The 23,493-nt window shown below is 38.8% G+C and overlaps 1 protein-coding gene across 1 annotated transcript in view; it reads left to right on the top strand.

The window, feature by feature from the left end:
* The window catches only part of Pstpip2 (proline-serine-threonine phosphatase interacting protein 2), a 118,592-nt gene that overhangs the window by 36,446 nt on the left and 58,653 nt on the right, over positions 1-23,493 (top strand). The window contains exon 2 of the mRNA XM_004855082.3: positions 12,115-12,215. Coding sequence (XP_004855139.1) covers positions 12,115-12,215 — 101 coding nt within the window. The remainder of the gene's footprint in view (positions 1-12,114; positions 12,216-23,493) is intronic.

The raw sequence follows: 23,493 nt of genomic DNA on the forward strand, positions 1-23,493 counted from the left end.
ATACCTGATTGGTAGATACAGTTACAGCATTGTTCTCTCAAAGCTATACAAGGACCTCCCTGTGCTGCATTTAGTCAATATTTATCATATTCTAGAGCTTTGTGATTTTGAAGGGCCACTGTGGCTAAGGAATTTATTTGATCCTGTAAATCACATTTGTCCAGTTGGCAGGAAGGCATATGAAGGCTTGACTTCTGCAAAGCACACTCCCTAGGTAATACGACAAGTACTACAGTCAAGCTAGAAAAGGGGATGTTGTGTAAGTGCTGGTGGCCTCTCTGAAAAATAACAAGTTGCAAATGCCATTTCTGTTAATGGTTGAAAAGAGGAAGGTTGTGGCTGAAATGCATCTCGGATCTTGAAAGAGGTAATGTCTCCAAACCAATGAAAAACCAAGTGTCCATGTTGACAAGGAAGTGATATATTGACAATGAGTGGCCAGAGCAGAGGCAGAAGCAGCAAGCTAGAGGCTGAGATTAGGGACTTCTGAAGAGGGTGGTCTTCCCTAACAGAAGCCAGAATTTTTATCTTGTGTGTTGGGTGGGTTTGTTGAAGTGAGAAAGGCAAAGAATCAGATTGGTTTATGGAAAACACTGTGGTGGAGAAGACAATAGACTCTAGACTTGTGGTCTAAATTTAGAGGTACAGTTACAACGAGTGATAATTCCCATAGACTGAGAGTGTTGAGGGTGATCTATGGCCTCTATTCAGATTGGAGCTTGAGTGACAAAGGAAACTCCTAAAAATATTTGATCAGAAACATAGTCATCATAAGTGATTTAAATTTGGCTGCATAGATTTTTATAAGAGAACTGGTGGAAGTAATAAGGCATGTGAGGCAAGAGTTCATCAGAAATGAGAGTGTAAAGATGTCTTGAGGAGAGTCTAGTCAGAAGAGTCTATAGGATATATAGTCCATTTGAGAGAAAGAAGTAGGCATAGCCAGTAATCTTGTGCTGGGGATTAATTGGTGGATTTTAAGAGAATGTGAGATTTGAGTAGAGAGAGGTAAGGAAAAAGTTTGGGATTGATAGTGGGTTAGATACTAGTCATAGGTAACATTATAGAACAACTCAAGGCAAGTAACTGGGAGATTTTATAAATATATTACAATTTTGATGGAACAAGGAAATTACCCATAGCACCAGAGAGTAAGTTGGAGTAGGCAGGAAAATAACCACATAAGAATGGAGAATAGAAGCCCCAAGGCTAGAATAAGTGCCCACTTATGTTGGTATAACTCAAAAGCTCAAGGAAAGTCTTAGTGTCTTCCCAAGTACAGTCTGATAAAGTGTCCTTGTAGCAGAAAATCCCAAAGCTTTTGAATAGATCAAGATCTAAGAGAATATCGTTTAAAGCAGTTAAGATAATTTCAAAGCATTTAGAAATATGATCATTATTTATACCTGTTAGAGAATGACTTTATCTGTGGTTGGATTCTTTTGTTTTCTTTTGAAGAGATAATTCGGGTCCTCAACATATTCAAAAGAATATTTGGTCTCTTCTGCAGGTTGCTTGTCTCTGGTGGCTTAGGTGGAGCTGGATGGATCCTAGAGAGGTGAATCTAGTTATCGACACCTGCCAATATTACAGCAATGGGAATGGCTAAAATGACTGGGAAAAGGCCCTTTCATTTTGGTCATAACTGGTCTGCAGGAGTCTTAAGAAGCACTGATCCCCAGGGAAGACACAAATGGTCCCCAGGTCTAGGAGCTGGCAGGACTTTATTTCCATACTGTTGAGTAGCTTGGTTTTTTGGGGGGGTTTTTTTGTACCGGGAATCAATCTCGGGTCCTTGCGCTTGTGCAGGAGGTGGTGAAACCACTGAGTTAAATCCCTGGCCTCTGTTGAGTAGCTTGTTGAGCTCCCAGATTGATAAGACACTGTAAGAATCTAGTGGCCTCAGGATCTATCAAGATGTCGGAAGATAGAAAAAGTCTCCCATATACCATTCCATGTGGACTGGTATTTAGCTCCACCTTTGGGGCTTTTCAAATTCTTGTGAAAGCTCTTGGCAATAACTGGAGGCAAGATTCAAAAGTCTCTTGGCGAAGTTTTTCCAGAGTTTGTTTTAGGGTCTGGTTGGCTCTTTTGATCTTTCCAGAAGACTAAGGTCTCCCTGCAGAGTGGAGATATTATTTTACTCCTAAAGCTTTTGCTACCCTTTGAGTTATCTGAGAAACAAAAGAAGGCCTTTTGTCACTGTGAAGGGACTGGAGCTGTCCAAACTAAGGGATGATTTCCTTGAGGAATATTTTGACCTCCTTTGTGGTTTTTTCTGAGTAGAAGAAGCCTCAGTCCAACCCATGAAAGTGTCCATCAGGACCAATATTTGTTTAAACACTCCACATGGTGGCATGTGAGTAAAGTCCAATTGCTAGTTCTCTCTAGGTTATCTTCCTTTCCTCTGTATAGACTCTAACAAAGGAAGTGGCTGGGGTTTTCCAGGGTTACTATAGGTACAGATAGGGCAAACTTGGCAGACCTGCTGAGTGATTGCTGCTAGCCCTGGCCCATGAAAACCTGAGTGACCATTTCCTTTGTAGCATCTTCACTTATGTAGAAAGAATCATGAAGATTTTTTATAGTTTTCCATTGTGTCTCTTAAGGACTAGTTTGTTTCCTGATACCATCACGATCCCTGTATGTTCCTTTCTTGTCCTAAGGCCTCTTTATCTTCTTGGGGGGTATAAATTGGTTAAAATGGTTCCTCATGAACTGAGAACAAAGGTAGGGTCTTCGGGGATGGAAGACTACCCTTTTTGTCTCTTTATCAGCCTTTTTTTGTTTTCCAAGGAGATTTTAGACATGTCTTTTTGGTGCCCCTTACAATGAATGACAGTGACGTGTCTAGGGAGAGGGACTGTCTCCAGGAGCTGTAAAATTTTCTGGATTATGTTTCACAGATGATGATTGTTTGTTAGTTAAGAAGCCCCTTTCCATCCAGATTGCTACATGGGCCTATAGCATCAGCAAAGCATATTTAGAACTGGTGTAAATATTTAGCCTCTTGTTTTTACAGTATCAATGCTTAAGTTAGTACAATAAGTTCTGCTTTTTGAGCAGAGGTTCCAGGGGGTAGAGGATTGACCTCAGTAACTTCCCATGAACTAACAACTCCATAGCTTACCTTTCAATGTCCCTCTTGGATAAAGCTGATCAGTAAATCATTCCTCTTCAGGGTCTTGATAGGCATATCACTGATGTCCTGTCTGCTTACACAGGCTTAAGATATCACTTGTTCACAAGAGTGGCTAACCTCTAAACCTGCAGGCATTGGTGAGGCAGGATTCCTTTATGGTAATCTCAGGGTTGTCTAGGAGCATGGCCTGATACTTGATAAGCTGTTCTCCTGCCAGCTATTAAATGTCCTTTTGTCCCAGAGTAATTTATTTTTTGTTTGTTTTGTTTTTTCAGTACTGGGGATCGAACTCAGGACTTTGTGCTTGAGAGGCAGGTGCAGTGCCACTGAACTAAATCCCTGGCCTCATAATTTTTTTTTTTTGAGACAGGATCACACTCTATAGTTCAGGCTGGCCTTGAGGTCACTATGTAGCCCGGAGTGGCCTTGAACTTGCTCCTGCCTCCTGAGTGCTGGGATTATGGGTGTGTGCCACTATGCCTGGCCCAGAATAAGTTTTATAGCCTGTTCTGTTAGCATGGCTGTGGCTGCTACTGCCTTCAGCTATGGTGGCCATCCAGCAGTCACGCCATCAGATTTTGAAAAATAAGCCACTGAGCAGGACTTTGTCCTAGTTTTTGGGTCAGGTCTCTTGAAGCAACTCCTCTCTTCTTTGCTAGAAAGAAAAAGAAGGGCTTTCTCAAATCTGCTATTCCTTGTGCTGGAGCCTGAGTGAGGGCATGTTTTATTTCCTGAAAAGCATTGTCAGTCACTTTTGTCCATTCTGAGGGCTCAGATTCAAAGCTCTTGAGAGCCTCGTATAAAGGTTTTGCCATTAGTTCAAAGTTGGGTATCCAGATGGGGTAGAGACTTACCATTTCCAGGAAAGAACAAAGCTGTTGCTTAATAGCAGGATGTCTGAGATACAGGTCGCCTGGATCTCGTCCCTAGACAGTCGTCATTCCCCGGGAGTAAGAATATATCCAAAATGTTGAACTCTCTGAAGGGATATTTGAGATTTTTCTTTTGAGAACTTGTATCCCTTTTTGGCCAGCAAATTAAGTTTTGACAGTATAGCAAGTTGGGCTTCAAATTAGAGTATCATCTCTATAGTGTAGGAGAATTTCCTGTGTAAATCTTAGGTCTCTGAAATCCTTTCATAGTATCCAAGCAAAAAGTTGGAGGTAATCCCTAAAACCCTGTGTGAGCATTGTCTAAGTATATTGTTGTTTTTCTTTTGTGATGAGATTTTCCCATTCAAAAGCAGACAGAAATTGGGAGTCTGGGTGCAAAGGGATAAAAAATAAAGCATTTTGAGATGTAAGACAGAACCCATTTGTGTCTTCCAGAATATGAGAAATAATTGTATATGGATCTGGCGCTTGAAGGGAATTGGTATTATTACTACCTTATTAATGAGGCAGAGGTCTTATATCATTTGATATTCTCCTGAGGGCTTTACTGCAAGGAGAATGGGAGTGTTGCAAAGGGATTGACAAGGTTGCAGAAGACCATGTTTGAGAAACCTGTCTATGAGAGGCTGGAAACCTTTACAGGCCTCTTATTTGATAGAGTATTGCCTTCAGTTGGGAAACTGGTTGTGACTTTTTAGTTTTATAATTACTGGTGTTGCAGATCTTGCCCTACCACGAGTGCTATCATACCATATAGCAGGAACTACCTGCTGACTAATTAAATTGGAGAGATTTGATGTAGTCCTGAGGGGAAAAAATCTTTTCTGGCCTGTGCCAGAATTGGAGAATATCTCCTAATTTTGATAGTAAATCTGGGGCCGGGGCTCCAGCTCAGTGGTGCCACCGCCTGCCTTACAAATACAAGGTCCTGAGTTTGATCCCTGGTTTAAAAAAAAAAAAAGATGGGGCCGGGGATTTAGCTCAGTGGTTCCACCGCCTGCCTCGCAAGCAGAAAAACCCGAGTTTGATCCCTGGTACAAAAAAAAAAAAAAAAAAAAAATATATATATATATATATATATATATATATATATGGATAGTAGATCTCTTCCCAATAAGGAGCAGGGTCTCCTAGAACAATTAGGAATTCATGGCTACACATTTCCTTCTTTCTCCAGCTTTTTCCTTAGCTATCTCCTGCCTCATTGCCTGCCTAGAACTTCATATAAATGGACATATAGTAAATTCCTTTTTTTGCATCTAGCATCTTTAACTTAGCATAACGGTTTTTGAGATCCATCCTTGTTGTATATATCAGTAGTTCTTTCCTTTTTATTGTTGTGTAGTATTCCATTGTATGACTATAACATAAATTACTTAGTGATTCATTAGTTGTTAGACATTTGGGCTATTTCATTTTTTGGTTACTGTGAATAAAATTCCAGTAGATACTCTTATTCAAGTCTTTTTCTGGATGCATGTTTTAATTTCACTTAAGTGCTTAGCAGTTGAATTTGGGGCTGTAGGATGTTTAGCTTTTTGAGATATTACCAAACCTTTTCCAGAATGATTATGCCATTTTAAACTCCCAGTAGTAATGCAAGAGAGTTCTGATCATTCAGCTCCTTGCCTACAATCAATTTTGACTTTAATTTTTGTTGTTCTAGTGTACATGAAGTAGAACATCACTATGATTTTAATTTGAATTCCTTTGATGACTGTAATGTTGAGAAACTTTTCCTGAACTTTTTTGTTTTTTGAACTATTCACTATGTAGTTCAGGCTGGCCTTGAATTCACTAAATAGGCCAGGCTGGCCTCAAATTCATGGCAATCCTTTTGCCTCAGCTTCCTAAGTGCTGGGATTACATACATGTGCCACTACACCTAGCTGTGTGAACCTTTTGGCAAAAGGAATACCTTTTATGAAGCATCTTTCAATGAAGTTCAAGTATTATGCCAGGTTTTATTGAGTTGCTTGTATTTTTATTACCAGTGTGTTGAAACTATATATTCTGGATGCGAGTCTTTTGACAGGTATATGTTTTGTGAATATTTTCTTCCAGCTCGTGGCTTGGGATTTAATTTTCTTTTCTTTTTCTTTATCAGTGCTGAGACTGCAACCCAGTGCCTTAGCACTACATTGTATCTCCAGCCATTTATTTATTTATTTATTTGTTTGTTTATTTATTTATTTATTTTGAGATAGGGTCTCACTAGCCATTAAGTTGTGATCCTCCTGCCTCAGCCTCCCACAGTGTTGGGGTTACAGGTGTGCCCAGAAACCATTTAATTTTCTTGACAACATGTTTCGATCAGCAGAAGTTTTTAATTTTGATGAAGTCCAATTTTTCAGTTTTTTCTTTTGTAGCTTTGTGTGTGTGTGTGTGTGTGTGTGTGTGTGTCTCCTCTCTAAGGAATTTTTTCCTAAAGATTGACTAAGTCTCTCAAACCAGGTGGGTTTTGCTTTTTAGACAACCTCAAGTTCTCAAAGGTATTTTCCTATATTTTCTTCTAAAAACTTTACATTTTAGTTTTATATTTGAATCTATTTAACCTCAAATTAAATTTTTTGGCATAGTTCGAGGAGTGTGTAAATGCACTTCCTGTAACAGTTTAAGCAGTTGTTTCAGGACCATTTTTTCCAAAGACTACCCTTTCCCCATTGAATAGCTTTGGCACCTTCACTGAAAGTCAGTTGGTCATAGACAAATCAGTCTATTTCTGGATTCTGTTCTGTTCCGTTGGTCTACTTGTTTATACTCAGATCAGTACTATATTGTTCCGATTACCATAACTTTGTGGAAAAATTTGAAATAAAGTGGTGTAAATCCTCCAACTTTGTTTTTCTTTTTTGGCTTATTCTAGGTCCTTTGTAATTCTTCATAAATTTTAGGCTCAACTTGCACGTATCTACAGAAGAGACTTTTGGGATTTTGATGGGTTGTGTTGAGTGTGTAGATCAATGTAGAGAATGCTGATATATTAATAATTCACTCTTTCAATTCACAAACATGGAATATGTTCACTTTTGCTAAGGTCTTCTTTCATTTCTGTCAGTAATACTTTTTTCTTTGTTTTTGTGCGGCTTTTTTTTTTTTTTTTTTTTTGGTACCAGGGATTAGACTCAGGACCTTGTGAGGCAGGTGGCGACAGCACTGAGCTAAAACCCCCAGCCCTGTTATTTGTGGTTTTTTGAGACAGGATCTCGCTATGTAGTTTAAGCTGGTTGAACTCACTGTGTATCCCAGGGTGGGCATGAACTCATGGTGATCCTTGTGCCTCAGCCTCCTGAGTGCTGGGGCAACAGGTGTGTGCCCCTACGCCTGGCAGCAATACTTTTTTCTAATTCCAATCAATAAAGTTTGCACAACTTAAGTATTTAATCCAGAATAGTTTATAATTTGTATGCCACTGTAAATGATGTTTAAAAGTTTTCCTTTTCTTTCTTTTTTCTTAACATGTAGAAATACAGTTAATTTTTGTATATGTTTCTGTGCCCTGCAACCTTATTAAATTTATTTAGTGATAGTAATTTTTATCAACTTCAGATTTTCTATGTACTTAATTATGCTGTTTGCAAATTAGAGCAGTTTGACTGGTTTTGTTTTGTTTTTGAGCCAGGGTCTTGCCATGTAGTCCAGGCTGGCCTCAAACTCGCATGGTCCTCCTGCCTTAGCCTCCCAGAATGCTGGGATTACAGGCATGTGCCACTGTGCCTGGCTGTGATATATTATACTTTTATATATTCCTGGGTATTACATGTTAATATTTTGGTAAAGATTTTTACGTCTCTGTTCATGAAAGGTATTTTCCTGTAATATTCTTGTTGTAATATGCCTTTATTTTTTTGGTAACAGGGTTATGATTTATAAAATCAGGTTTGGATTCATAAAATGGGAAGTATTTCTGATTTTTCTATTTTCTGAAAGAGTTTGATGGTATTTACCTTCTTAAATATTTGATAGAACTCCCCAATAAATTATCTTGGGTTTCATGTTTTCATTGTAAGAAGTCTTTAAATTATGAATTCAGCTTCCTTAAAGTCGTAGGGTTATTCAGATACCTGTTTTATTCTATGTCTTTTGAAGACATTTCATTATAGTTTGCTATATTTCATTGTTCTTTTAACATCTTTAGAATCTGTATTGATTAAAAATCTATATTGGTGCTTCTTTCATTCTGATATTGGTAATTTTCTCTCTTCCTCTTTTTGTTTTTTGAATTTTTAAATTTTTATTTCAATGTAATACAAGTAAATATTAATAATTTTAAAAACACTCTTCTTCTATGAAAAATAAAGCAAAATTTCATAACAAATTAAAGAATACCAATAGTTAATAAACTGTGTACCATAATCTTAAAAGAATGGTAAAGGGCCAGGGATTTAGCTCAGTGGTTCCAGCACCTGCCTTGCAACCGCAAGGTCCTGAGTTCTATCCCTGGTACCAAAAAAAAAAGAATGGCCAAAATGTTAAGAGTACAAGTCATAGACAAAAAAGACTCTTACACAAAGGAAACAAATAGATAATAGCACAAAACTTTCTTTTCAGTGAACCAAGAGGACCTAGTGGTATAAATGAAATAAATTAGTATGTATATTGAAATATTTTTGAAACCACAGAATATGTAATTTGGGAAATTATTAGAACTCCCTATTTGCTGTTTCTCTAACCTCTTTCTTATTTTTGGCCAACCTAGCTTATTGATTTTTATTAAACTTTTCAAAAGGCTAATTTTTGATTACATTAATTTTCTCTATTATTTGTCTATTTCTATCTCATTATATTCCACTATTTATATTTCTTTTTTTCTACCTCTTACAGTTTCATTTGTTCTTCCTTTCCTAGCTACTTAAATTAAAAACTTAGATCACTGATTTTTTTCCCTTTTTTGAAACAGGGTCTTGCTATGTAGTTCAAGCTGGCCTTGAACTCATTATGTAGCACAGGCTGGCCTTGAACTCTCAGCAATCTTCCTGCCTCAGCCTCCCAAGTGCTGGGATTACAGACGTGCTCCACCATGCCTGGCTAGACCACTAATTTTATTTTATTTTTATTTTGTTTTTTTATTTTTTGGTACTGGGGATCGAATTCAGGACCTTCTGCTTGCAAGGTAGCACCACTGAGCTAAATCCCCTGCCCTAGACCACTAATTTTAAAATGATTTTGTTCTTTTCTAGTATAAATATTTAGACCTATAAATTGGTCTTTTAAAATTTTTATATATATCACAAGTTTTGTAGTCTTTTTCATTGTCAACTGGTTTGAAGTATTTCAAAATTTCTCATGTGAGTCTTAGTCACTTAAAAATACTCAGTTTCTTCTTTTACCTAACAGTCCTAGCCCATTCTCTTTTTCAACTGCATTCATTACATATTTCTTTATAGTTTTATATACTTAGTTTCTGATGTTCCTTATATGTACCTATTTGTTTTATGTACATTTTTTTTCCAGCTCTGGAGATTGAACCCAGAGGCATTCTACCTCTGAGCTACATTCCCAGCCCTTTTTATTGTTTATGTTGGGACAGGATCTTGCTAGGTTGCCTAGGCAGGACTCAAATATGCAGTCCTCTTGCCTCAGCCTCCAGTGTGGTGAGATTATAAGCATGCAGTGGCTTATTGTACTTGTTTTATGTACATGATTCCCTAGATGAATGGTGCCTCCTCAAGTACAAAATTCTCACTCAAGATGGGTTTGTAAAGTTTTTAGTACTTTGTATGTAGTTGCTATGAAATTAACACACATTGTAGCCACCATTAATGTGAGAATTACTGTGGATAAATCCAAATCCCCTATAAGGAGTTAATTAATTTTTTAAAAGATGACTACTAATGACACAAAATGGTAAATGCATGTGTGAAGGTCCTCGGGTAGAAGTGCACATTGTCCTTTTGGAGGTGAGGGAAGAAAACAGTGTGGGAATAGCTGAGAGAGAAGTCAGCGTTATGGTACAGAGGGTTCTGATAATCAAGCTAAGGATGTTGGAGTCGTGAGTTTGGCACTTTCTTCTGATGGAGATCTGTGATGCTCTCCTGGTGCCCATTCACTTCGGTGCATCTTGGACGACATGTACACTCTTCCACTCTGTCCTCCTAGCCTGATCCCTGCTGATCAGTTTACTACTCACACTCCAAGCAGCACGGGAAGAAGTTTCCAAGCCAAATCTCCCACTCTGAACTTGGCCTTGGGCACTCTGTCTTCTGAGGATTTCCTTTCTAGGTAGCTTCAGTGTGTGTAGATGTGGTTGGGCAGGAGTGTGTAGATACTCCCTGAAGCAGCAGTTTTGTTTTTTTTTTAAGACTGGAAGCTGGGAGTTATGGTATTTTGGGTTGTTTCCAGGAAACTCTGGTCAAACTTTACCCTTTCTGTCCCCTCAGAGTATCTACAATCTTACTTAAGAAAAGGGAAACCACCTTATAAATAAACATTGTAAGGCAGAATAACTCAGGCGTCTTTCTTCGGGAGAAACAAAGACTACTTCTGTCTACAAACCAATTTTGACATTGACACTTTGTACTCATTCATTCATTCAGGAGTCTTTGTTTTCATTGTTCCTTTCTGACATAACTGGCTGGGAACAGAATAGGCATTTTCATTTTACATATTTTTCCTAGAGGCCTTTTATGTGCATAATATTGAGATAGATTTTCTCAGACAGAGGCATAGAGGTGGTCCAAGACTTGAATATAATCCCAGGTACTTGCAGTAGCGTTGGGACAGAAAGGCTACTTATGTGGGTGATACCAAGCATCAGATTCAGATGCTGGGTACTCTGGGATAGAGGGCTCTGTATGGAGGAGGCAGGTGGACATGTAAGGCTTTTTGGTGGGGGCTGTTTCTTTGGGCTTCCCAAGGCCCAAATCCATGCTGAAACAATAGCCATAAAGCTTAGAATTCAACATATTTCTAACTTAGATTTATTCTACCTGTAAAATGTTGGGGTTTTTTTTTTTTTTGGTACTGGGCATCAAACTCAGGTCCTTGCACTTGCAGGGCAGGTGGTGGAACTACTGAGCTAAATCCCTGGCCCTAAAATTTTGATACTTATACAAAGCCATTTTAAATAATACATTGTGAGGGATGGCTACTTAAGTTTTCAAAAGCCAAGTTAAATCACCTTCAGACCTTGGTCCTGCTGGATCTGTGGGACCAGTGTCTGCTCAGCCAGGCAATCATGAGTGGCAGCAAGTAGAAGAGAGAATATTCTGCTTCTGCTGGGTCCAGGGTTGGGTAGAGAGGTAGCTTTAGAAATCCCTCATCCCACTCAGAGCTCCACCTGCCTCTGGGGCTGGGAAGGCAAGGACTTTTTTGTCTTCTCTGCCTTGGCGGGGCTGGGGTGGGTGAGTCCAAAATCCATCCTTGGATGGCACGTCTTTAAATAAAATATGACTAAACTGCTCACCTAAAAGTCTTTTCTGTTAAATTGGGGCCAGCGACCCCATGTGGCATGTGCTGGCTGCTGACTCCCCTTCATGCTTTCCAGTGGCTAGTAGGCCCCTTTCTGTCACTCTGCAGCAGGTGCCTGGCTCCTGGCTCCTTTTTCAGAGATACCCGGGGCCAACTGGCCATGGGAAGAGATGTCAAGAGTCAGGCTTGGTGGCAAGTTTAAGGACAAACTGAAAAATCTTTACAGTAGGCCCTAGTTAAAATGGACCTGCACACGACTGTTTTCCCCCAGCAGTCTGAAGACACACCCAGAAGAGGATTGCAGTGGGCACATGGCTCCTCCTCCCTCTCCTGGCCTGACTTGGGCATAAGTGGAGGGCCAGAGAGAGGTTCAAGCCAGGCCTCCTCCCTCATTCATGCATCTCATTCCTGTCACTTCCTTCCTGTTTTGTGGCCCTTTGGCTTCTTCATTAGAAGAAGAATTCTTCATTGGGAAAAAAATCCCAACTCTTCTACAGCTGTATGCATTTTTACTTCTTCTATTTGTTCTCTTTGGTTGTCTTAAAGGTAAAGTAATTCAGGCAAGTCCTACTGTCAGCTTGCTATCCCTTCTGTCCCTCCTACTCTTCAGGCTTCAGGGCTGTTATCAGGGGTGTTCCTGGTCTGAAACCATGTTGTCTTTTCCACCAGAGCACGGATATCCTCAGCAACATTGGCTATGATACCATCATCCATCATTTGAACAATGGCCGCAAGAACTGCAAAGAGTTCGAGGACTTTTTGAAAGAAAGGTATGATGTTCCGTCCTCTCCAAATGGTGGGCCAGGTTGCCTTTACCCAAGCAAGGAATGGTGATTTCTTTTTTTTTTTTTTTGGTACTGGGGATTGAACCCAGGGCCTTCACATTGAGCTACATCCCCAACCCTTTTTGCTTTTTTATTTTGAGATGAGATCTTGCTAAGTTGCCAAACTGCCCAGCCTGGGCTTGGACTTATGGCCCTCCTGCTTCAGCCTCCCAAAGTGCTGGGCTTACAGGAATGCATCACCACCCTTGGCTGAATGTAGTGTTACTGATTGTGCTTAGCATTTCGGAAGATCTGCTGTAGTTACCCAATGATACTCAAGAAGTAAATGATATCTGTTCTGAAGTTCTCCAGAACCAGCCTGAGAGATAAGATTTATGAATGAAACAGCAAACAAAGTGTAGTAAATACACAAAATATATTAAGTAGTGTGGTATGAATGACACTGAAAGGCCCTGTGGGAAAAGGAGATTGCTGACAATTTGGAAAAAAAAAAAAATGAGACAAGGGTATCTTCAGGAAGGAGGAGATCCTTGAAGTGGCCCTGGCAGGAGGAGGAGCCTCTCATAGGTGCAGAAGTGTCTGATACCTGTGGGAGAATGTCAGGCTCGGAGGTGGGAATGAGTATGACCCGAGGGGTAAGAAGGAGGCACAGCCTCATTCAGAGCCCAGGAAGGTGAGAGAGGAATGGCAGAAGGTGAGGGCAGGACCATGCTGTCTTGCAGGCCCCAAGGGAGAATGTGTTTCATGTCTTTCTCTTGGCTTCTGGTATCACTGATCTGCTAGCCCTTGGGGTGTGCTGACTTGTAGCTCCATAATTCCCAAGTCTCCCTCCACCATCACATGGCATTCTTCCTCTGTGTTGTTGGACTGTCTTTTTAATTTAATTTTATTTTTTTGACTGTGCAGGTCAATTTTTTATTTTAATAAAATCAGAATATGCACAGCACATGCAATGCTAGCATCTAAACTAATACAATAAGCAATTATTAAAGCTACAGTGACTTGAGGTTCAATCTCTACATTCAGCAAGTTTAACTCCATTCTTACATGGTTTTTGAAACTTTAACTGAAAATATTGCTTGCTGATAAAATTTGCTCAAATGCTATTAGTGAATGTACAAGTCACTGATTATGCCAGTGCAACAAAAATAGTGCAGTTCACTGAAAAAAATACACACAACTAAACAAAACTTAGACAACAAATATCTGAGAATCTGGACATTTTAGTGTTTTGAAATGTTTCATTAATATTTTAAGACAAGTGTATCAAAACCTTGGCATGATTTAATTTCAAGTCACCAATTTTGTTTTTACTAACATCAGAAAGTTATGGCTACCCTGCCAATGCCGGGTCTGCTTAATTTGACTTAAGAGTTTAATATGACAACATTAAAAGCTCATACTACCCCGAAATATATAATGTCACACATATGGTGACATTCAACATTCGAGTGCCAGTGTTTTTGTACTGCCTTTGGTCAAGTTTCTTTAAACTTTCAAAGAATCACTTTTAGGCTTACAAAGGTAAATATTTATCAAAATGTTCAATAAATATTACATAAAAGTAGCAGCAAAAAGTATCCAGAAATCTATTGTGTGCAAATAATTTTCTTCCCAACTGTCATTCCCATGATTCCAAATGAATTTTAGAATCTAATCCCATCCCCTTCCTAGACAAGCTGCATTCAATAATCTCCAAGAGACAAAATAAGATTTGAAGTTTTAAGGATACACACAGAAGATATATATATATATATATCTGAATGTGCAATAAAAGAAGCACTTTGTAAAAAGTTATAGGCAGAATGTACAAGAGCCTAAACTTAGACTAATTGAAATAGCACCATAACAATGACCTTAATACTGTCAAGTGCACTTACTTAAAAATATATTTAGAGCAAGGTACAATACACTTGAAAATCTATTGTACTTTAGGAAATTTTTATCATGTTCCTATGCTACTGTAAAAAGATTAAGCATTTTGATCACCACATTCTAACCACAGAACTAGCCCAGAATTCAAAGTGGCAGAGGTATTTAGTGGTGGACAATGCTCATCTTTGGACAGCATAAACAGACTATAAAAACAGTGGAAACCTATGCAACCAAAACTGACTTAACTGCACTGTAGAGCACAATGGACACTTTATGCAGTTATGTATATATTTCCAGCCTGTGTGATCTCAAAGATTTCAGTTTGTTACTCTTCTAGAGCCATTTTTACGAAGTCTGTGGAAGCCAGTTTAACATCTCAATGCAGCTTGGTCAAAGTAATGTGAATTGGCATGTAAAATAAAGCCTTCTGCATAATTCTTTCTATTCATATCCTTTTGACCAAAAAACAAACACTAGCATGTGTTATTAGACCAAAAATCATCCAGGGTCCTAATAAGGGCTGGTCAAAGGTGTGTCAGCCATTTTATCATTTCAATTTCACTTTTGGCAAGCATTTAAAAAGTGTAAGTAGATGAATTCTCCTAAAAACCTATTTTTTTTGTTTTGTTTTTTATTTTTAATTTTTGGTACTGGAGATCGAACTCAGGACCTTGTGCTTGCGAGGCAGGCGGCGGAACCACTGAGCTAAATCCCAGGCCCCTAAAAACCTATTTAAAGTTATCAGACCTTTAAACTTTCCCTGTAATAACATGTGCAACTTTGGCTAGCTCATAATTAATGATCTACCTAAACAATGAAAGAGGAATTGAATTGCTGTATTTACTTGCATTAACTTTGAAAACAGTGCTTTGAATGTATGCATGTGATTCATACATCACATCATGACTGGAATGGCTTGTTTAAAGATTGTCAGGTTCTAAATACCTATCCAGGATAGAGTGAGCAAAGCAGAACTTTAACTTAATATATTTTGCCACATTAGAAACTAATTTCATTAGTATGCTTCAAGATGTTTGTTGTTTGTTCTCCCCCAATCTGTAGGTATCAAAAAGTCCTAATGCAGGGTATTGCATATGTTTTTTCCTTATAATAACTATGGATGAATTGATGATTCCTGTTAAGTTGTATAATACTTGTGTGCTAAGGTTTGATTTTAGCCCAAGTTCAATAAATTTATTTTGTCAAAATAATTGATAACTTGAGCATTACTGAGCCAACAAGGCATTAAAATAAAAATTTGTCTAGGACTCACTAAATGGAAGGGGTGGATTGAACCTGTAGATGAACAGTGACTACTGGCGACCCCAGGGGGCTCCAAGGAGAAATGCATGACTGGAACAGAGTAGTGGACACAGAGACTGCAGTAGCTGGACTTTGAGAATAGGTTTCAAGATTTCTGAAAAAAGAGACATCCTGGAAGATGGCAGAGTGGTGAACAGCATAGAAATGGCCTCTCTGGGACTTGGTGTCCAGACCCTGGAATATAGCAACATAAGGAAAAGAAGGAAGGAAGTGGGTTCCTGGGACCCAGCAAGAATCTGAAGTGATAACTGAAGCCAATAGGGAGAGTGAAGAGAGGTGGCAAAACAAGGAGGTCACAAACAGCACTTTCTTCCTGAACCCTGACTCATTGTGTGACCACGATCAGAAAAATCTACACTGAGGCATATAATAGTCAAGATTCCAGAAATTCAGCATAAAACAATATTAAAGGGTGTTAGGGAAAAGAAACAAATCACCTATAAAGGAAAGCCCATCAGAATCATAGCAGAATTCTCAATACAAACCCTCAACTCAAAGAAAGCTTGAAGTATTTCAAACCCTAAAAGAAAACAACCCCCAACACAGATTGATGTACCCCACAAAACTATCTTTGAAAATTGATGGAGAAATATGATACTTCCATGACAAAGAACACCTGAAGAAAATCATGACCACCAAACTAGCACTCCAAAATATCCAAAATGTTTTAGAAAGAGATAACAAAGACTGTAACTCCATGAACCTCAATAGAATGAATCCACCAGGCAAGGCAAGCAATTAAACAGAGGGGCGGGGGGAGGAAACCAACAGAAAAATAACATGACAAGGATAAGTCAATACATATCAGTTATAACCATCAATGTAAAAGATCTCGATTCAGCAATCTAAAGAAACAGATTGGCAGAATGGATCAAAAAGCAAAATCCCCAACAATATGCTGCACACAAGAAACATTTAATCAAAAAGAAATTCATAGGCTGAAAGTCAAGGGATGGAAAACAATACTCCATATGTCAGGAACCCAGAAGAAAAGCAGGGGTAGCTATTCTATTTGCAGACAATGTGGATTTCAAGCCAAGACTGATTAAGAGAGACAAAGAAGGTCACTACATCCTTGTAAAGGGAAAAATCCAAGAGGAAGAGATAACAATCATAAATATATATGCACGAAATACCAGTGCGCCCACAATATAAAACAAATATTAATGCACATGAAAAATCAAATAACCATTAATACAATTGTAATGGGGACTTTAATACCCAACTGTCACAAATAGACAGATCAACTGGACAAAAATCAACAAATATCAGAACTGAACCAAAATTTTGAACAAATGAATTTATTAGATATCTACAAAATGTTCCACCCCACAACATTCTTCTCAGCTGCACACAAGGTGTTCTCCAAAATAGACCACACATTAGCTCTTAGAACATGCTTAAGTAAGTACAAAGGAATTGAAATTATCCAATGCATATTATCTGACCATAGTGCAATGAAATTGGAAAGCAATGGCAAAAGAAACCACACGTGGAAATTAAATAACACCCTCTTGAACAGCTAGTGGGTCACAGATGAAAACAAAGAAGAAATTAGACAGTTTCTATAATTAACTAATCATGCCAGTGTGACACACTGAAACTTATGGCATGCAATGAAAGCAGTCCTATGGAGAAATTTATAGCGGTGAAGTCCCATAAGAGAAAAATAGAGCGAGCTCAACTAAACAATCCGATGTTGAATCTCACACTTCTAAAAAAATAAGAACAAATCAAGCCCAAAGCTCATATAAGGGAGGAAATTATAAGGATCAGAGCAGAAATTAATGTAATTAAGACTAAGAAAACAATACAAAGAATCAATGAATTGAAGAGTTGGTTCTTTGAAAGGTTAAATAAAATTGACAAACCCTTAGTCAACCTTATCAAAGAAAAAGGAAAGAAATGACTCAAATCCATGCAGTTAAGTAGGAAAAGGGTGAAATCACAACATCCTGCAGAAATCCAAAACATCATCGATACTTACTTCAAGAACATGTATTCTAATAAGACGGAAAACACAGAAGAAATGGACAGATTCCTAAATACATATGAATTACCAAAGCTGAATCAAGAAGATAACAAAAATTCTTTTTTTTCCGTACTGACGAGTGAACTCAGGACCTTGCGCTTGTGAGGCAGGCACGGTGCCACTGAGCTAAATCCCCAGCCTTAAAAATTCTAAATAACCCAATATCAGTCAATGAAAATGAAGATGTAATTAAAAACCTACCAACAAAGAAAAGCCCAGGCCCTGACAGATTCACTGCTGAATTCTATAAGAAATTTAGAGAAGACCTAATGCTGCTACTTCTCAAACTCTTCAATGAGGCTGGGTGTGGTGCCACACACCTGTAATCCCAGAACTTGGGAGGCTGAGGCAGGAGGATCACCATGATTTTGAGGCCTGCCTGGGCTACAAAGTGAGTTCAAGGCCAGCCTGACCTATCCTGTGAGACCCTGTCTCAAAAAAAAACCCAAAAACCAAAAAACTGAAACAAATCAAACTCTTTAATGAAATCAAAAGGGACGCAATACTCCCAGATTCATTCCTGGAAGCAAGCATTTCCCTGATACTAAAACCAGAGATGAATCCTACCAAAAAAGAGAACTATAGCCCAAACTCCCTAATCACCATAGATGCAAAAATCCTCAATAAGATACTGTACTGGCAAACAGAATGCAGCAAATCATCAAGAAGATTTTTTAAAAGGGGGGAGGGGCAGGGATGTAGCTCAGTGGCTCCATCCCTGCCTGGCAAGTGCAAGGTCCTGAGTTCGATCCCCCGGTGCAAAAAAAAAACAACAAAAAAACACCATACACCATGACCAAGTAGGGTTCATCCCAAGAATTCATTATGGTTCCACATACACAAATCAATAAATGTAACACACCATATTAACAGAGCCAAAGACAAACCTTATCTGTGTAGATGCAGAAAATGCATTTGACAGAGTCCAATGCCCATTTATGATAAAAACACTACAGAATATTGGAATAGAAGGTCTTTTCCTCAATCTGATAAAAGCCATCTATGACAAACCAACAGCTAACATTGTACTACATGGACAAAAACTGAAAGCCTTCACTCTAAAGTCAAGAACAAGTCAAGGATGTCCCCTAAACCACTCTTATTCAATATAGTTCTGGAACCATTAGCCAGAACAATTAGACAAGGGAATGAAATAAAAGGAAGAAGTTAAATTATCATTAATTGCAGATGACATGATACTTTGCATAGAAGACCCCAAAAACTTTAGTAAGACTTCTAGATTTAATAATCAAATTCACTAGCATTGCTGGATACAAAGTCAACACTCAAAAATCAGTAGCATTTAATCAAATAACAAACTCATTTTGATCCCTGGTACCAAAAAAACCCCAAAACAAAACAAATAACAAACTCACTGAGAGGGAAATTAGGGAAACAACATCTTTCAAAATAGCATCCAAAAAAAAAAAAAAAAAGAAAGAAAGATCTAGGAATCATTCTAATAAAGAAGGATGTAAAAGACCTTTACACTGAAAAAACTACAGTATTCTGAAATGGGAGATCAAAGAGAATATTGGAAAATGGAAAGTTATCCCTTTTTCTTGGTTAGGAAGAACCAATATAGTGAAATTGGCTATACTTCCAAAATTGTTATTCAAGTTTAATGCAATCTCATCAAAATACCAATAGCATATCTTACAGAATTAGAGAAAACAATCCTAAAATTTGGAAATTCAGAACCAGAAGAGACAGAATAGAAAAAGCAATTCTGGGCAACAAAGGCAAGACTTGAAGTTATACTACAGAGCTACTATGATAAAAACAGCATGGTACTGGCAAAAAAAAATAGACCTGAGGATCAGTGGAACAGATTAGAAGATGCAGAAACAACTCCAAACACACTCAGCCACCTTATCTTATCTTTTTTTTGTTTGTTTGTTACCAGGGAACAAACTCAGGACCTTGTGCTTGTGAGGTAGGCGCAGTGCCATTTAGCTAAATCCCCAGCCAGCAACCACCTTATCTTTGACAGCAAAGCCAAACACCTTCACTGGAAGAAAGATAGCCTCTTTAATTAATGATGCTGGAAAAACTGGCTTTCCACATACCAAAGATTAAAATTAGACATATATCTTTCATCATGCACTAAACTGAAATCAAAGTGGATCAGAGATCCAAATATCAAAACAGAAACACTAAATCTTCTGGAAGATAGATTAGGTAGAACTCTTGAAGACATCGGTGTAGGCAGACTTTATGAGCAAAACCCCAATGGTACGGGAAATATCAGAAAGAATCAACAACTGAAATCTCATCTTACTAAAAAGCTTTTGCACAGCAGGAGAAACCACCAAGAGTGAAGAGACAACCCATAGTGTGGGGGAAAAAGTTTGCCAGCTGTTTCTCAGACACAGGACTAATATCTAGAATATATAAAGAACTAAAAAGAAAATCAGACCCCCCAAATGTAAAGATCCAGTCCAAAAATGGGCATCTGAAATGAATGGACACTTCTCAGATGAAGAAGTAGAAATAGCAAATAAATACATGAAAAAACGTTCAACATCACTGGTCATTCAAGAGATGCAAATTAAAACAACACTGAGATTCCATCTCCAGAAAGAATGGCTGTTATCAAGAAATCAACCAATAACAAATGCTGGTGGGGCTGTGGGGAAAAAGGAACCCTTCTCCACTGTTGGGAAGAGTATAGACTGGTACAACCACTGTGGAAATCAGTATGGATATTCCTCAAAAAACTAAAACTAGAGGTTCCATTTGACCCAGCTATTCCCCTTCTTGGTAGCTTCCCAAGTGTTTACTTGGTGGGAGTGGCTTTAACCAGTCATCTTTATCTGATTTGTGACACCAGTGACTGTTTCCACCCTGTTTAAATTTACCAAAATCACTGCTATCTCCACTGCTGCCAAAGCCATCATAGTTATCCGGTCCACACTCATCAAATCTTCCCCTTGATCCATTCCCACAATCACAAAGAAACTAGACTTCCCTCTTGAATCATTAGAGATCCTAAACTGCTGTATCCACCCTTATCTTTACTAGAACTCCACCCTGAACAGTCTTGGTCCTAGTACCTTTTTGCAGTTTCTCTGTTCCTTAAATGAGGAGGAATATAACGCCCTTTGCTGGTTGTACCTCCTTCAGTCTGCTTATCTGAAGAGTTCAGGATTAGGCCCGCAAAAGGCTGGTACAGCTTGAGCACATTTTCCACCGCCACATGACTCATCCCTGAAGAATCTCTAGAACTCTTGAGTCTTCTGCTTCTCCGTGAGGGTGACTGATTCACCTCAAAGCCCTCTTACGGGAGAACTGCAGCTCCAAGGGCCCACTGCGCGGGCACCTAGCAGATAATACACCACTCGGAAGGCTGCTACGTCAGCACGCAGGCGAGCGGCCCCGACACAGCAGCACTCCTCTGCTGCTAAGACTTCTGCTGGGCTCCTACACTCTGGCTCCTAACCTCTGGGATTTCCTAGTCGGGTCGACCCCTGGTCATCCTACCTGGAAGGCTTAAGAGTCAAAAAGATGTCCTATGTTGTTTGAGCTTCACTTTCCCTCGTCTCACTTAATATCTTAGCCTTAATTTTGGAGTCTCAAGATCTCACGAGAACTCATCGTCTTCTCTAGCCTCCAGCAAGAAAGCCTTAAAATGCAACCTAGGCCTCTTCCTTTTCCTTTTTCCTCCTATGCACCTTGTTTTCTTTCTTCCTTTTTCTTGCCTTTCCTACCCTCTCAGTCCTGGCTTGCAGATGTCGTGGGATTTCTTTGGTCTATTCAGCCTTCCTTCTTTAGACTACAGCTTTTCTAAGACAAGAGTTGGGCAAAAAGAACCATGAAACCCTGAAACGTGTGACATAACCGCAGGTGTCAGGCACAGTGGCTATTTTGTGGAGCAGAAATCGGTGGCTTAAATAGGGTGCTTGGAGTAGGGTTGAAGGAAAGGGAAAAGGCTGTCCTTGAACTCACCATGTAGTCCAGACTGGCCTCAAACTTGCAGCAGTCCTCCTGCCTCAGCCTCCTGATCCCATGGGTTGCTAAAGGGAGCTGTTACACGGATTATTACTGGTCTGGAAATTCTGATAGGAGTGAGGTCAAAGTGAGTTGGACGCCCCCCCCCCCATTTTTTCTTTGACAGGGTTTCACTGTGTGGTCCAGGCTAGCCTCTAAGTTACTATATAATCCAGTCTGGCCTTGAGCTCACAGAGGTCCTCCTGTCTCAGCCTCCTGAGTACTGGGATTACAGGTGTGTGCCAACTGCCTGGCTGAGCTGGGGTTTTCAAGGAAGGCTTTGGAAGAATGTGTAGCCAGCTCAGTGCTAAGAGGAATATCCCCTCCTCTGTGTCTCATACAGTTTTTTTTACATTTTTACGTAGCTCTTATTACTTGGTAATAAATGAAAGTTATTGGTTTACATGAGCTCCAACAGGCAGGTCTCATATTTTTAGTCATGTCTGTGTTCTTAGCTCCTAACACGGTGCTTGGCTCAACATGAATGCTTAAGAAATGACAAATCTATGAGAAGACGAGAAGGAATGTTGGGTGGAGATCTCAAGAAGAAGGGAAAGCAGGGCGCAGGGGACAAGGGAATAAAAATAATCAAAATTCGATATGTATATGTACCACTTCCCCAAGATAAATGTAATTATCATGCATTGCAAATATATGAATAAAAATTATATTACTAAATCTCCAAATGAACATGTTACATATGTAATATCTATATGCTATGATGGCTCTCAGACTAGCTGCACTAAAGCAACTATTAGGATTAATCAACATTTTTCATTGCAGTATGGTGATATTTGTGGTAATTATTGATATTTAAATAATAGTTCAATAAACTATTCAAAATGTTTGTTGAAAAAAAAGGAAGGAAGGAATATTAGGATGGATGGTAGGAAGGTGATCTAGGTAAAGGCTTCCTATACAAGGGTGATTTCTGCAAAATCCTGGTGATTCCTTCCTTGGCCCAGGCCCTAGGAGTGGGTGCTCCCTGTTTACTGGGGACCACCCTGTCCATCCCACTGGGGCTCCTCTGGCTTCCGGAGAGTGAGACTGCAGTTTCACTTCACTAAAGTGCCCTTTTTTTCTCCAAAAAGCACACCATTGTGCTTACTGGAAATCACTGGTTACCACATTCTAGGGCTTTCTATGAGGAACATGGTGCCCACGGATGCCCTAATGTGAGTAATGTCTTCTGGAAACCACAATGGATTCTCAGGAAATATAAATGGATGTAATTCAGAAAGGATAAAATATATGTACATTAGATTTTTTTGTTTGGTTTGGTTTGGTTTTTTGGGTTTTTTTGTTTTGGTACCAGGGATTGAACTCGGGTCCTTGTGCTTTCAAGGCAGGCGCTGGAACCACTGAGCTAAATCCCCAGCCCCCACATTAGATATTTTTAAAAAATGAAATTGGCTTTAACATCTGTTTGCATGTAAAAAATTTAATGTTCATTGCATAATGTCTTAATTAAGACATTAGATAAATACAGCCAAGCAAGTACCCCTCAGTCAAAAGAGGAGGAAAGCCAAAAAAGAAGAGAAAAATGTTTTAATATCTAAATCATTTTAGTTATGTTCATGAACTTTTTCTTTTCATCTCAGAAGGACTTCTTAAGAAGTAATTTTTTCTGTAGCAAACAAATAATTATTTAAATTCAAATTCTTTTAGTTTCATTTTACTTTCTATTTCTCCTGTGAAACTCAAATGAAATCAGGCTTAATACGCTAGTGCTCAAAAGTATGCAGAGTATGGTTTTATTATTTTAAAATTATTTCTTGTATCTATCTGTTCGGCTGTATACCGCCATAAAGAAATATCCATTACAGTAATCACCAAATGTTAAAACTAATAAGTTTTAGTTGGTGGAATTTTGTATTCTTTTTTTTTTCTTATTTGGTACCAGGGATCAAACTCAGGACCTTGCACTTGTGAGGCAGGCGCAGTGCCACTGAGCTAAATCCCTGGCCCAGTTGTTGGAATTTTAGACAGTTTGTTCCTATTTCATTTGTGCTTTTCTTTTTCTCTTTCTTTTTCTTTTCTTTG

Source organism: Heterocephalus glaber, unplaced genomic scaffold, assembly GCF_053883595.1.
Source record: "Heterocephalus glaber isolate CG9 unplaced genomic scaffold, H.glaber_assembly_v1.0 deba00000331, whole genome shotgun sequence".
Classification (NCBI taxonomy): domain Eukaryota; kingdom Metazoa; phylum Chordata; class Mammalia; order Rodentia; family Bathyergidae; genus Heterocephalus; species Heterocephalus glaber.